At 31.9% G+C, this 16,626-nt stretch overlaps 1 protein-coding gene across 2 annotated transcripts in view; it reads right to left on the bottom strand.

Annotated features, from left to right (window-relative positions):
- LOC145243513 (polyadenylate-binding protein 4-like) overlaps positions 1-16,626 on the bottom strand; it is a 64,670-nt gene that overhangs the window by 17,195 nt on the left and 30,849 nt on the right. For both annotated transcript variants that reach the window (XM_080106480.1, XM_080106481.1), the window contains exons 5-6: positions 2,678-2,752; positions 717-950 (exon numbers count right to left, since the gene is read on the bottom strand). In XM_080106480.1, the coding sequence (XP_079962606.1) occupies positions 717-950; positions 2,678-2,752 (309 nt within the window). The remainder of the gene's footprint in view (positions 1-716; positions 951-2,677; positions 2,753-16,626) is intronic.

The following is a 16,626-nucleotide window of genomic DNA, read 5'->3' as shown; positions in this document are numbered from 1 at the left end:
TTCAACTGTATTCGCTACCATATGATTTACTGAGACCTGAATATCAAAACTAAGAATTAATGCAGTTGAATGTATACTTGCACATTTGTAGAAAACACATTAAATCAACTTCTGCCTATCAAGTTCCAATCCTTTAATTTTGACAACTTAGCAGCTACTTTTACCAGCAAAAAAAAAAAAAAAAAAAAAAAAAATCAAATTTGTTCCAGAATCACCTATATATCAAGTTTCAAGTTTGTAAACAAAAATTGATGTAGTTCTGCATGTACAAACAAGGTGACTTTCATAAGTACACATGAATTCAAATTTTCACATGCATGCATGTGGCGGCCCTGCTGTTTTAATAGCATTGGCAACTACGGCTCTCCAAATTGTAGAGCCATGGTTATCTCGGGAAGTCAAGTAAAGATGACAGTTTCCCATTGCTTTTCATCTTGACTTAGGGGTGTATCTCCTCCCTGTGAGTTAAATGCACCCCCAGGTATCAACCTGGAAATTTCTATGACTTCGTGTGGTACATAGTGCCCAGCATTCCCAAATGGTCACCCATACTAGCCAGGCTCATTGTTACTTAACTTTGGTCATCTGGCAAGAACCGGTGTGTCAATATGATTGTGCCATACATTCCAAATTTTCACAAATCAGATTATAAGGTAAATTTGAACTTGAAACTGTATAAAATTTTTTTCAAAATGGTAAACATAACTGTCACTAACCTTTGCACTTGTAATGGTACCATAAGCAGAGAAATGGTATTTTAGTAGTTCATCATCGATTGTGTCATCAAGGTTCTTTATATACAAATTGATGCCTTGATACCTGTTTAACCGTTCCATTTTTAGCTTTTCGAATTTCTCCTTAAGGCCTGCATGCCTCTCAGCTTTTTTCTGGGCACGGCCAGCATAGATTTGCCTGCCACCAATTTCCATGCCATTGATCTCATTGGCAGCCTACAAGAGAAAGGTTTCTGTCATCAGCACAAGATTTAAATGATGCCATTTTATAAGAAAGGACCAAAAATTTTAGATTCAACAAAAATTTAGATTTAAACATTCGTAAAAATTTCTATTCTTGTCCAGAATTCAAAGATCAAAAATTTTTTAAATCTGCATAATGTATGTACCTGTGATGAAATGAAAATATATTCCAAAAACCATGTAAATTGCACAAGTAGTTTTATATATATATATATATATATATATAAAATTTTATGAGTATCCAAAGAGTTTTGCCTGTCATTTTTGAAACTCAACAACTAATACTAGATTTAGGCCTATGACTTCCCATTAATTGCTATAAAATTATTTTCTTTATAAAAATTAAACTAATTGTTCGATTTATGTAATTTTTGGAATATGATGTTTTCGTTTCGTACATAGAAGTTTTTCTTTATTATTGTTTGGGGACAAGAATTACATTTTTAGAGGAATGTTGAATAATGCAAAAAAAAAAAAAAAAAAAAAAAAAGCCAAACCAAAAAAAATGCATATTCTTAAGGTGTCTATTCAATGTGTTTTTTTCAAACTGACGCATAACAGACTGCATGCATTTAGAACAGTGGTTCTCAATTGGTGTGCCGCAAAGAGATAATAGCTAGAAACCATTTAATTTCGTCCTGTTTAATAAAGACATTTAATTTATTAATCATGTTTCTTAACCACTCAAAAAAAAAAAAAAAAAAAAAAATTCTGTAGTCTAAGCATTTCACGCAAACTAATTGGTAAACTATGGTTTATCAATTAGTGATAGGATGATTAATCAGAATATCAGATGTTTTACAAAGTATCAAGAATCGGCATCAGAGTTGAATAATTCCGACCAAGGTTGGTACCAGATATTGAATACAGGATATGTGGATCTATGTGAATAAAAATTCTTATATAATCTGTATTTTTTATTTACACAAGTAGAAAACATTGATTTTTTTTTTGTGATAGGTGTGCAATGGAAAAAAGAAAAAAAAAAAATGGATAGTGTACCGCCATGTAAAAAAGGTTGGGAACCACTGATCTAGAAAATAAGAGATAGAGAGGGGGGTATCAATCCTCATTTATTTTCTATGTTCTGATGAGAATAAATAACAATTGCCAAGATAACTTCAGCATTGAGGAGACAGGGATATAGAGTCACGGGTTAAATTTGTGTCATTTTATGTCATGCCAGTGTATACCAAAGAAAATATCTTTTGATTAAGATTTACATAATGGTTTCCAGTTTCCTTATAATGGAAAATTTAACAAACTAAATTTTGGGGGGTAATTTTTTTTATTGGATACATTTTTTTTTTTTCTAATATGTGTAAAAAAAAAAAAAAAAAAAAAAAAAAACAACATTTCAAAGTAAAGACTATTTTATATGAAATCATTATGAAAAGAAATTGTTTAAAGCAAAGATTAAAATATTTTGATAACATTTTATTAAAAAGATTTCCTCATATTAAAAATTGACCTTGTGTCTAACTCTGCCCTTGTAGGGAGGCAAGTAAATAGGAACTATTCTAAAAAAAGTATTTCAAAGACTTTTTTTTTTTTTTTAATATAAACTTAAAATTAAGCTGGAATTTTATAAACATTATTCAGAAGGGACTTTTCCTTAGCAGCATGACTTTCGCTAAACAAACAGAAGTCAAAATGACAAGTTTTAATTTAACCAAATTTTAGAAAAATAAAAAAATTACCTTCTCTGCATGTGTTGGATCTTCAAAACTTACAAAACCAAATCCACGGGATTTCCCAGAAGCATCAGTCATGACCTAAAACAAAGAGTGACGATAAATGAAGGTGACTACAATTGGAACATTTTTTTGTAAACAATTTGCAACAATAAAACCGCCCATTTTTTACATGGCCATTTCAGACAGGTGCCAGTGAGATGAGAAATATAAGAGTAGGGTTTTACGATGATTACAGAATAATTTATGATATTAACAAGATGGAGCCATCGTGTATATGTGAAGAATACCAAGAAGTTTTCAGCAAGCAGTTTCCATAAAATTTGTTTTCCTTATGTTGCATGGCAAAGAATGCTGAACATCCACAAAGTCTTATTTCGCCTGACATCCATGCAATAACAAAACCATGATTAGGTAGATTTGCAAAGCAAAATCTAACCCACCAACACCTTTATCCGTTGCTTCACGTGTTCATGTAACATCCAAGATGAGAATAATAGTCCGAATAATCGAAATAATCATCTTAAAAATTCTGACAGTTTCAATATGAACAATAAAAAGCTTACATGTTTCTGAATTTTTGAGAAGAGGATTGAATATTCGTATTTGGATTCTTCACACTATTGTTCTTATCTTGAGTGTTATTTTTATGTTTTGGTCAATGTAAACTGACCTTCAGGTGTATCTTGTTGAACACTGAAATCTTCCTGTCAAACTAAAATCTGCATGGAATTTCAAACAGAACTCTTTATTTAATTTACAGAGATAGAATGTTCTTGTTCTGTCAGCCAGCCATGACTGGGTTGAAGTCCAAGTAATTCAAAATTGTATTTTGAGTATCACCTGCACCTACCCCTTTGGATTAAATAAGATTCAAATCAAGATTCCATGCACATTCTAGATTTCAACGGGAAGATTCTAGAGTCTGACAAGGTACACCCAAAGAAGGTCGAAACGTGAAAATAACATTCAAGATGAGAACAGTAGTTCAAAGAATTCAATACCAACAGGATTTGGTGAAAGCACCACACTTGTCCAGCATAGAGGTTATCCTAAGGACAATTTTTTTTTTTTATATTAACAAGTCACTTATTAAGGAATAAAAACCATTTGAGGATAAGGGTTAATGAATTTGTCCGACAAAAAACAAGAGGACTGGAAAATGATGGGTGAAATGAAAAGAATTTAATCATTTAAGAGGATGGCTCAATACGAATTTGTTAACATCAGAGTTGAAAATGTCAGCATCAGTTGAAAAGTAATCTGCAATATATGTTCCACAGATGGATAATTCTTGGAAGGAAATTGTTTATGGATCAGTTTTGTACAAAAGGAGAAAGGAAAATTTTTTAGAATTGGTTATAGCTGGAGTAGTTTTTGCCGTGAATGTTTTACAGGGTTAGAACTAGATTGGAGCTCAGTCAAGCACCTAGCATAAAAATATTGATGGAATAGAGAAAGACTAACATCTCTTCTGAGAAAAGGATAGTCGGAAGGAGAAGAGAGCATCCCTGATCAGATTTCAAAGTAGATTTTGTACTTACTACTGCGGGGGAATACCCTGAGTATTTCATCTTACAGGGTCCGATTTTAATACACAAGTTAAGAATTGCATTGGGAGCAAAGTACTTTCTGAAACAGTAGAATGAACCATTTTCTAGCAACCCGATAACAGATATAAAGTTTCCATTTTAGGTCGGTTCCAGGAACTTATTAAAAGCAAGAAGCTTCTTCAAAGAGAGCCATAAATTTCAACTGTCAAAGCAAAAATCAGAGCTTTGGAAGTGCAAAATAAAGAGAAGGTGGGTTACACTATTATGGTTATGTGGAAGTTTATTCTCTGGATAAATCATTGCAGAAGCAGTGATATCTTGAATCAAAAGAAAGTTTGCCAGGCCCTAAAAAAAAAAAAAAAAAAAAAAAAAAAGCAAGTAAATTGGACAGAACTAGTCAGAGTGAAGTTTGGAAACAGTTGACCAGCTGAAGAGTGAGAACTAAAATGAGGTTGTAACATAAAAAAATGTCAAAAAAAAAAAAAAAAAGGCAAGAATGACAGAAATGATGCTAGAATAGTGGGCATTCACTGGAGGATTTCAAAGTATTCCCCTCCCCAACAACTACCACAAAAGAAATAATTTTAACAATATTTCAGTCTAGCATTTTTTTCAGCCAATAAAATGTGGAATGTTTTATTGCTTCACAATGTATGCACAAAATTTTTTTAGTAATTTTTTTTTATTTTTTATTTCTTTTAATAGTAATCAAATTTCGAATCATTATGAAGGTAAGTTGATAATTTATCTGCATCTTACAAGTTTAAAGACAGACAAAAATAATTTTGAAAGAATTTAATAATTTTATAACCATTTTACCAATGTTGCTAATTCATTTTTATCTCACATTTCAGATATTTTATTTAGAAAAAAAAAGAAAAAATATAAAGTATTTCCAAGCAGTAACATTTTACACAAAAAGTTAATTATTCACATGCAAACATGCACACAGGATATGGTATTAAAAATAAACATGTAAACATCAGCTATAATTTGTTTAATATAGTTGAGATGTCAAATGTATCCAGTATTCCCCTTATATATATATATATATATATTACTAGCAGGAATACCTGACATTGCCCGGGATTGAATGACGAATGTTTCACACTTCCATATATATATATATATATATATATATATATATATATATATATATATATATATATATATATATTTTTTTTTTTTTTAATAATTTTTATTGCTATCGAAATTTGTGAAATCACCCATTTTTCAATTAAATCAATTGCTTTAGTTGGGGACTCCCACCCATAGTGCACATACCGGGAGGAAGCTTCACATGCCACCCTGCAGTGACTTAGTTCACAATACATAGTATAAAATTATTTTATATATAATGGCTTGAATTTAAGTTTAAAATGAAAAAGTCAAGTATCATGGTGCAACTGTGCTTTAAACAAACAATTTCAAACGCATCCCTGTTATATAAAAAAAACTACTGTTGATTTTATATGTTGGGCCTTTTTGCTTGTGTGGTAATAAAACTTCAAATGCATTCATGATATCAGGCTATACACAGTGTTAACTTTGGTCGAAATCAACCGTTTTGATTATCGATACTAAACTTAGGCATTCCGATACAAAACCTAAGAATACTGCCAGGTACATAAAGTACCTTTGTGAGAAATTACATAAAAACCAGCCCCGAGTCCTTTGGGAACGAACTTACAAAGTTTGTTTTCTGTAATAAAAGAGGGAACGATAAAATTGTCAAATTTCCGTTTGATGAAAACCAGTTTTCTTTTTTGCCACAAACCATCTACTAGTTGACGAGATGTGTACAAAACCTAAAAGCGATAAGAGCCTTCTATCATGTCTGAAAATAACAATGGTCAACAAGCGAGATCGAAGATGCGCCGCTGTACAACTCATGCCCTCTACCGATGAAAGTTATGACGACAGAACCATTGCCAGCACCCTCAAAATGCCCACAATTACAGAGACATTCCCAGGGTGATGAAAACAAAGTTTCCTGGATCTTTGGGTGGTTTCAAGTGAAGGCCACATCATGCCCCATCAAATCTTCGAAGTAGGCTTGAAAGTCAACACCAAAGTGCACCTGGATGTGTTGAGTGTCGTGATCCCTTCTCTCATCAGCTCCCCTCCTTCCCCCCCCCCACCTGAATCAGTTGGACTACTTCGTTTGTTCATATGTTGAAAACACCAACATGACCTCCCACGATGCCAAAGCCAGCCTGATTGCTGCCATCCACTGAGTATTCACCGATCTCCTGCCAGCACGTGTGGAAAAAGTATGCTCTCAGTTCCGGACCCGGATTGAGGCAGTGATTGAGGCTGAAGGCGGTTACATTGAATAGATGTCAGCTCTACTACATAATTATGTTACCCGAATCAATTTTTCCAATAAAAGTTTTAAAATAAGGCTGTAGTGTTGGTTTCTTTAGGGCGACAACTTTATCGTTCCACCCTGTAGTAGAGATAGAGATTAAACTAAAATCCGTTTCATTGTGACAAAAAAAATATATTCCAAAAATTGTAACTTGATTAAGTAGTTTTATCTTTAAATAAGAAAATTAAATTTTAGGAGTAACAAAAGAGCAGTTCCTTTAATTGTCATTATAAAAACAATCTTAAAAAAAAAAAAAATAAATAAATAAAAAAAATAAAGATAACTCAACAATAATTCAAACTACCAAATTTATGTTTAATTAGCATTACAAGCGTATGCTGTATTTTTGTGGACATCGACAATATTACATACCTAATGTGCTTCAACAAGTCATATCATTTTTTATTTGTTGGTCAATTTTTAAAAGAATTACATTGATGGAAAGAATTTTTTTTTTATGCGTTCAATATTTTTATGCTCCAAGTTAAAAATGAAAAAAAAAAAAAGAAAACGGTAAAAAATGACAATAAAAAAGGAAACAGTTTTTTCAATGTTTACATTTTATACATTACGTTTGGATACATATGCGCGGGGTTAAATTTGATTGGATATGGCTGAAATTTCATTGTGATGCATTTTGTAAATTTTTACCTTGTTTCCACCTTAACATTTTTCTTTAAAATGACTACTTTTAAAGATTTTCGGGTATGCTGAAAATGAATATCACATTTAAATTTTCCGTATATAAGTAGCTTTCTGGATATTAAGCAATGTCATTTCTTACATTATTGCTGGTGGCCATCTTGGTATGCGTGTTTGTGCATAATTTCTCAGGGCGCGGTTGCACATACCAAGATGGCTACCAGTGATAACATAAGAAATGACATTACTTAATATCAGGAAAACTACTTATTTTGCAGAAAATTTAAATGCAATATTCGTTTTCAACATACACTAAAACCTATAGAAGTAATCATTTTAAATGTTAAGGTGAAAACAAGGTTAAAAAAATTACCGTTTTATTTCTTTGTTTACATAATTGAATTTTAGTAAAACAACAGAATAGAAATGACAAAAATTACCATCAACTGGTGAATATATAGTTGTTGCTTATCAGGATTCCTGTATCCTGGTACTGTGAAAGTTTCGAGGATTCATGTAGAATACGATTTATGGTTGCATCTCAGAAAATAGAGGCATATTTTGGGCCAGATAGAGAGGATTTACAAAATTGAAAATTGGACTGGTCCCAAAATGCATAAGTTCTGGTCAGCTATGGAAATTTCTATCTTTTACAGAAATCCAAAATCTATACGAAAAATTTCTGAGGTTAATTCATATCTACTCAATTTTTTTTTCTTTGAGGGGAGTAGTAAATACCGGCCATGAATGCTCTTTAGGGATTCAATGGCTACACCAAGATTAAGCTCTCCTTTGGTGAGGAGGCATGAAAATGCCTATTCTCAATAAAGCTATATTTAAATACCACTATAATACTTAGTTTTGTTCATGAATAGACACCAACTGTATGATACCATGTACTGGTTTAAAAAATTTTAATTTGTAAATCTTAATTTATAATTCATAGCTTATGGTAAAGAGATACATCAGATTTGACTGCATAATCAGAAAGATTTTACATAAGACTGCCAAATTTCATGAGAATAGCTTGAAAAATAAATAAATGGTGGCGAAATTACCGAATTTCTTGAAATTCGGAGGTCCATAATTTAGCCCACTTTTTCTAATGAAAAATGTCCACGGAAAAGCCTAAATTTTGACACTTAAAATTCTCATAACTTTTGAACTAGTGATGGTATTTGCATAATTCAAACGGTTTTAAGCATCTTTTACATAGCTCTTTCCATGCAAGTTGATAAAATAAATCAACTTGTAATGCTAGTTTAATGTGCATGGATTCTTGTTAATCACTTAAAAATGATTTTCTTTTATAAAAAGACTATTTAATTAATTTACCTTTAATAGAAAAGGGCAGTTTGCATTGCTAGCAAATAAATATGGAGTATAAGGCTTTACACCAATACAAAACAGTCGGTTTCCTGCATTGCTACAACCTTATACTCCTCCATATCTATTTTACCTTTATTTTTGGAATTATATTTTCGTTTCATCATATATATGCAGTTTTTCATTTTTTTTTTTTTTTTTTTTTTTTTTTTTTTAAATATAGGGAGAATTCTGGACAGGAGAAAAACTTAAACATGTATTCAGGGGCCCCGAAACATTTAATTCAATTTGTTAAAATATAACGTTTAACATTAATTGAATTGATTGACCATCTTTTGCTATTTTTCAGTCTGAGGTTGGAAGTAAAAAAAAAAAAAAAAAAAAAAAAAAATTTCACTTGTTTCCAGATTTTTTTTATATCTGCTTTCAATCAAAGACAATTTCAGCCTCTCAGAACACTTGTTAGCATATTCAGTAAGTTCTGAAATTTTTGGGGTTTGGCTTCAATAATTTAGCTGTTACACTACCATTTTTTGAGTTCTACATTTTCGTAAGATATCCACGTTACATCAACCACAAAAAATGTTTTCAGACTACTTAATAGCAAATCCACCATTTTGGTAAATTTTATGCTCCAAATGTTTTTTTATTATTAGGGATCTTATGTCAGTAGCGATTGTGTGTGAATTTTGACAAGAGTCACATTTAGTGCATGTCAGGATAACCTTAATCTGAAGAATTGTTTCCAGAGATGGATGACGTAAAGTTGAGGCAGGGGATATAGGTCAAACACCATAGACAATAAAGAATGTCACGTTTTCGAGTGGAAAAAATAAGTTTTCAAATTAGTCTCTGTGGAAGCCGTGTGAATGAGACACTATATAATGTAGAAATTCGATAACCTAAGCAAATGTTACAGATGCCTCTGTTTGCGTGTGTCACTCATGTCAGTTAAGTTAGGCAAATAATTAGCCAAGATTAATTTTCTTCAAATAAAACCATTTATGAAAACTCAGCGAACGTTGCCTTGTGTCATGTTTCCTTATGTTTATTTCTACAGCAACCACTAGATGAAACAGCAGCAATGAAGAGAAGTGATGGCTGCAGACAAGCGCGTATAACCCCCCCCCCCGCACACATGTATAAAGAACTTTTTTTTGTTACATTTATTCATATTGTATTATGCATGTGTATGTGACAAAAAGCAATGTCAGATCATACATGACATTCTATTCAAACCATAGATGGGACGCCAACAGGTACTACTACTCCGCATCCCGGATACATAATCTTTTTTCTGCTATTTCTTGCCACAGCACAGTTTACTTAGTCATACAAGGATTCCAATATTCTTCCAGATTTTTATATAATTATGAATTCTTTTTAATTATTAAATACTCAGTTTTTTTTTTTTAATTTCATATCACCAATGCACGCATGGATATAACTTTGCAAAAGTAAAAAGTATACCTACAAAGGACACATACATTACACAAATAGATATTTCTATTTTTCTTAAATCTTCGTAATCAACTAAAAATAGTGGAGCAACTAAAGATTTATTTCTATTAAAACAAAGCTAATTTGGATTAGTTCATCGTAAGTTGAAAAAAAAATGTTATTTGAATTTCTCAAAGGATTGCTCAATATTTGATTACTAGCGGGGGCACCCGGCGTTGCCCGAATGTTTGTTTCCGGGACAGGGGGGGAGTTTTAAAAAATGTTATGGTAGGTAAGTAGGAAGGATCAAACCCGGAGTCATGAGTAAAAGTAGGAAAATAAAGTGTGAAAAAAAAAAAAAAACATCTGCAACGTTAACAGTTCGGCCACCAAGAAAAGTCCATTCCAGTTGTTTAGGAAAAAAAAAAAAAAAAAAAAAAAAAAAAACTACTACGGTAGGTCGGCGCGAACGTTAAAATATAATGTGAATTGTCCAGCACGCTAACCACTATGCCACAGAGCACTGCAGCTTAGTTTAGTGATTTTAAATAACTTCACATGAAAGAACTACGAAGCCAAACCGGTGTTCTCAACTGTTCCTTGTGAACAATCCCCAAACGGTGTTAAGTGGTGACAGGGGAAGGAGACATTTTTTAGAGAGAAAATATTTTACCACTTCCATTGATCTTAACCGATTTTGGCCGTGACTTCTCAGCAGAAAAAGTATAGAAATCTAAGATTATCGAGGAATTTGAGAAATAATAAGCCTATAACACACCTCAGATATTGTTCTGCCGTTTGTGCATATTATATTTGCATGAAATATCTTGATTTTTAATCCTATTAATGTCAAAATAAGACGGGAAAAAATGAGTTCATTTTATTTATATAGAAGATAACCGTTTTTAGTAAAAAAAAAAATATTTTAATTAAAATATTGCAAAGAGAAAATAAAAGACAAGATTGTCCCCTTTTTTTCTTTTATCCCCTATTCATGCACTACTTGTGCCTACCAATATTTCTGACATCATTTCTACAGAAATTCATGATTTTAGTTTTACTGGTAATTAAAAATGAATAAGTACTAACCATTACTATCAGCAATGGAAAATTAAATTTTAAACAAATAAAAAGAATAGTTTTTGGAATCAGAAATAAGGCTAAAACTTGATTTTGATAACCCAAAATGTTCTCATTTTTTTTTTTGATTAATCAGTCTTATGGCAGACAGAGTTATTTAATGCTGAATCCAGTCATTTTGGAAAAAGTTTTTTTTGTTTCAAGTTTTTCATATCTTCAAATATTTATTCATGTTTGTAAGGGTTTGTAGATATTTTGTAGCAGAAAATTGTTATTTTTGGTTTCGCAAAACATGAATGCTTGAGTAGTTGTGACTCAACATTCCACGGTTATGTCTAATGTTTTAGACACACACATAATTGAAAACAGAATTAGTAAAATAAGGAAAAATGTAAAAACATTTTTGCAGAAAAAACATTAAAATATTTTACTTTTGCTATTTTTGGGGGGAGTTTTTTTTTTTTTTTTAATAGAATTTTCAAGTTTGTTTTATAAATTTAGATGCCCCCATCCCTGCCATGTTAATAACACCTTTTTAGATAGCATAATTACATTACTATTTACCTCACCTAACATCCCCAGTAATAAAATCAACTATAATGGCTGCAAAATATTAATTCACTAAAAATTGCAAAATTTGTCTTTCTTAAAATATAAATAAATACTTGATTAGTTTACATGATTTTGGGGATATGACATTTTCATTCTGTGGCTGGTACATACACCAGGAATTTTCTGCATTTTTTTTTTCTTTCTTTTTAATTATGTTGGCTAAGAACCAAAACTTCTTTTTGAAAAGTCTAGAAGAATAATTCTTTAAAAAAATTGCTGCAACCAACAATTCAATACAAGAGCACAACACTCAGATCAGATAGAGAGAACAACTGGCATGAGGCGAAGACATTCGAGTCCCTCCGTACCGTACACCTTCACCACCAACCGTCACATCACTGCTGTCTAGTTGATAATTGGATAAAAAAGCTAAATCTGTTTGTTATCCAGTACGTATATGATTTTGCAACACGTTTGACAAAGGTGTAACCCGAAATTATATAGACACTACAAACAGACAAGCTGTCATATACACAAGTTATATAGACCCGACTATATAACAGCTACCAATCCATTCTTTTAGAGTTTTAGCTCCAGACCATTATTTATATATATTACTTTTTCATTTTTGAGGATTCCTTATTTAGGACAAAGTTAGACACAAGGTAATTTTGTTGTTTTTATGTGGAGGATATCCTGATCCCCTGAAAGGGCATTCTGGGGGAGAAAAATAAAAATTGGCCCTATCAAGAAGGATCACTTTTCTCCCCCAATTAAAAACAGAACAAATAGTGCACTTTCTAGCCTGAAGGCCAAGAAACTGTAATCATCTTTTTTTAGAAAGAGAGACTTGATTCTGAAAAAAGAAAAAAAATGTATTCACTATCAACCTCTAACAGTTTGAATGTAGAATTGTTTGAAAAATAAAACCATGAAGGGATCCATTCCCAAAACGTGTCAATTTAATTTGCACAGGTTACTAGGAAAATGCTATTTTAAATTTGTGTCAAACTGCAAGGCAGATAGAGCTGGGTTTTTGACCAGAATTACACCCTGTATTAAAAAAAAAACGAAAAGAAAAATCTGTATGATGTACGCACCCATGACAAAACGAAAATATATCTAAAAATCACAAATTGATTAAGTAGTTTTATAAATAAGAAAATAATTTTAAGCAATTAATGGGAATTCGTAGTCATTACAACAAATCTTGTAAGTTCTTAATTACTGTTGAATTACTGCCCTTGTTTTATTTTTGAGATTTAAAATTGGCAAGCAAGATGGTCACTTTTCCGATACTCATAAAATTTGATTTTCTTATTTAAAAATAAAATTACTTTTACCAATTTAGAGGATTTTTGGAATATATTTTGTTTCTTTACGGGTACTAACAGATTTTTCTTTATTTTTGTTTCATATAGAGGGAATTCTGGACAAGAACCCAAAGCCTAATAAATAAATGTGCTGATAGAGTGGAACGATAAAATTGTCGCCCTGGAAAAGATGACAATTGTATTTCTGTTTGATGAAAACCGGTTTTTTTTTGCAGACCATTTACTAGTTGGCCAGTTGTATACAAATCCCAAGAGGGATAGGAGCTTTCTATCATGTCTGAAAGTGACACAATATTCAGAGATGCGCCACTGTACAACTCATGCTCTCTACTGATCCAAGTTATGACAACAGGACCATTGCCAACACTCAAAATGTATTGCTAGATTTCCACGAATAACAGGAAAAGCCCGCAGTTATGGTTTTTGGTGTGGTTTCAACTGAAGGCCACATCATATCTTCAGTTTAAAAGTCAAAACCAAAGTGTACCTGGATAGTATGGTAATCCCATAGTGCAATCAAGTGGTCGCTGGGTGTGGCAGCAGGACTTGGCACTCGTCCAAAAGTTTAAAGAGGCCCAGGCTTGACTTCAGGAGGAGTGCTACAACTTTGTACCTTCTCTCACTGGTCACCCCCTCCTCCTCCCAACCTGAACCTACTGGACTACATCGTTTGGTCGTACGTCGAGAACATTAACATGACCTCCCATAACACCAAAGCCAGCCTGATCACTGCCATTCGCTGAGGCTTGTAGAGAAGGCATGCTCCCAGTTCTGGACCCGTATCAAAGTGGTGGTTGAGACCGATGGCAACTATATTGAATAGATGTCAACTCTACTACATAATCAAGTTACCTGAACTGATTTTTTCAATAAGTTTTAAAATAAAGGTGTAGTATTGTTTTTTTTTTTTAAGAGAATTTTATCATTCCACCCTGTAAATGTAAAAAGCTTTTAGCAAAGAAAACAAATTGGGTAGCAGTATCAGGACTTTTGTGAGGAAAAACATTAGCCCACTTTTCTTTGCTTGGCAGGGTTACTCAGTGTTGCTCAGATCAAAGTGTAACATATTTCTATTAAAACTTCTATCTCACTTTTTCACCATCCCTCTTTTTCCCTCTCACTGAACATGCTCTTTATAAATTTTTAGAGAAGGTGTCAAAGAAATCAACCACTTATTTAAAAAAAAAAAAAAAAAAATCAAGATTTAATTGCTTTAGTTAGTATAATTTGACTGACCCTCCCCACAGACAAATGTAAAAGCTTATGGTCAAAGAATTAATATTTTCATCTAAATTTTAGTTATTTATTTGGAATACTAACCAACATAATACGAATTTGTAGGTATTTGTGCAGTCATTTTTTACTTTTAGCCGGACATATAAACATACAGACGGCTTCCTTTTATATTATAGATCATTAAAAATTAAAATATTGATCAGGATATATATATATATATATATATATATATATATATATATATATATATATATAAAAACAGGTCAGCCAGATTCTTTTTTTTCTATTTTTTAAAGAGCATCCTACCAGACATTCACCAGCTAAATCATATTCCAACTGAGAGATTTAAGATTCTGACTGTCCCTATAAGTGGTTATATTTTCTCTCAGCTCTCTTAATGTGCCGATATGTGCACAAGTAAAAACATTTTAGCAAGAAAAATGCTATTTCAAACTTACGCCTGACAGATTTTATGAAGCGCTTTATAAAGCATTTGAGAAACACTTTAAATTGAAGTGAAATATCAAAGGAGACGGCGCATAAATTTGGAAATTAAAAACTTTTTTTTTTGTTTGATTAGTCAGTCACCGCCCCCTTCAAGTTGTTAGCACTGGCTTCCTACGTTTCAACCAAGGTGTAATATGGCTTTCCTAGGTATTTTGTTAATTTACAATGTTTTTGCTGTACTTAAACAATTTTCTTGTTTAATGAACACAGTAAGTTAATTACAATTGTATTTCACAAGAAAAAAACATTAGTATAAATCAACAATAGCCCTCAACTGAAAGTTGAGAATTTGTACAAAACACAATTTTTGCAAATTATTTTGTCCAAGTCATGACATGACTAACCAAACTCTTGACAGCAAGTAAAATCCAAATCTTTTCCAATATCGAAGCCAATAGAGTAAAACCATGCCATACGGTGGCCATAGGATAGTTTTTTCAGGTTATGATGTGGAATACAATGTTTTTCCGGATCGTGGTTACGGTATTTGCTCCGCTTTACAGTTTTATGTTATTTGATTATATAATATGTATTTAATACTGTACTGTATTTTGTAACTAATTTTTAATGATGTATCCTGGGGTATTTAGACTAAGCTGATCCCAAAGATCATTTGTCAGTCACACCTAATAAGCTGATCATAGTTATAAATTACTAGCAGAACTTCTCAGCATTGGAAATGCAGGATAATACAAAATAAAAAAACGTACTCATACCTTTGTTAAAATTTATCTGATCGATTGTCTCTCTCTAACAATTGGTATAATATAATAGATATAATATAGACAATTGGTATAATATAATAGATATAATATAGACAATTGGTATAATATAATAGATATAATATAGACAATTGGTATAATATAATAGATATAATATAGACAATTGGTATAATATAATAGATATAATATAGACAATTGGTATAATATAATAGATATAATATAGACAATTGGTATAATATAATAGATATAATATAGACAATTGGTATAATATAATAGATATAATATAGACAATTGGTATAATATAATAGATATAATATAGACAATTGAAAAAACTTGAAACCAGGTGTGTTTGGTTTCTCTGTATGTGACTGACAACTTCCCATTTGAAGTAAACCTGACAAAAAAGAAGCGTGCTGTCTCAAGCCATCCAGTGCATTCCTGGGCTGTGGACAGCAGGCACCTCTCTATTAACGAAATGCAGCTTTTAATACAAAATAAAAATCCAGACAATGAGCAACTCATAAAAACCTGAATAAAAGCAAAAATAAATCCTTGCAGATTGGCACCCAGGATAAAAAGGACCTCATAACACATTTATACACCAGGTGGAAAGAGGTAAACACTGGTGTAAACCTTATTTCTATGATACTCCACTCATGACAAAGGTCAACCAGGGTCAGCCATCAGGCCTTGATCAGAAGGGTCCTGGCTTCTATAGTTCCATTTATAATAGAAAACAGGAAAATAAGAGGCTTAAATGCCTGGCCAGGGTCTGTTGTACAAAAGGTACTATCATTTTGCTACCACTCCTCAAAGTTTGAAAAGTGGAGCAAGGCATCAAATAAAATCCTGGTTGAGAAAATAAAAAGAACTGCCTTGTTTTAGAAAGAAAAATTTGACTGACATAATTTGTATTTTTGAAACAACTACAGGCCATTTAAAAAAAAAAAAAAAAAAAAAGTACAACTTCTAATGACGATAAAACTTCTATTTATGAACATAGAAGGAAATGGAATAGCTTTGTATACAGAAGAAAAATGTAATCGAAGAATCAGATTCGCAAATGTTCAAACTGACTACCATTATTGGATTTGCACAAAACAAGTCATTAGGAGAACGATATAAAAACTTTTTCTACCCTAGTGACTCCAATAAAATTGATATACATCATAACCAGGTTAAGATCACACTG

The sequence above is a fragment of the Euprymna scolopes genome, chromosome 22, assembly GCF_053919585.1.
Source record: "Euprymna scolopes isolate OS-2025 chromosome 22, ASM5391958v1, whole genome shotgun sequence".
NCBI lineage: Eukaryota > Metazoa > Mollusca > Cephalopoda > Sepiida > Sepiolidae > Euprymna > Euprymna scolopes.
Note: the sequence above shows the minus strand (reverse complement) of the source record. Positions and strands in the feature narration are given on the sequence as shown.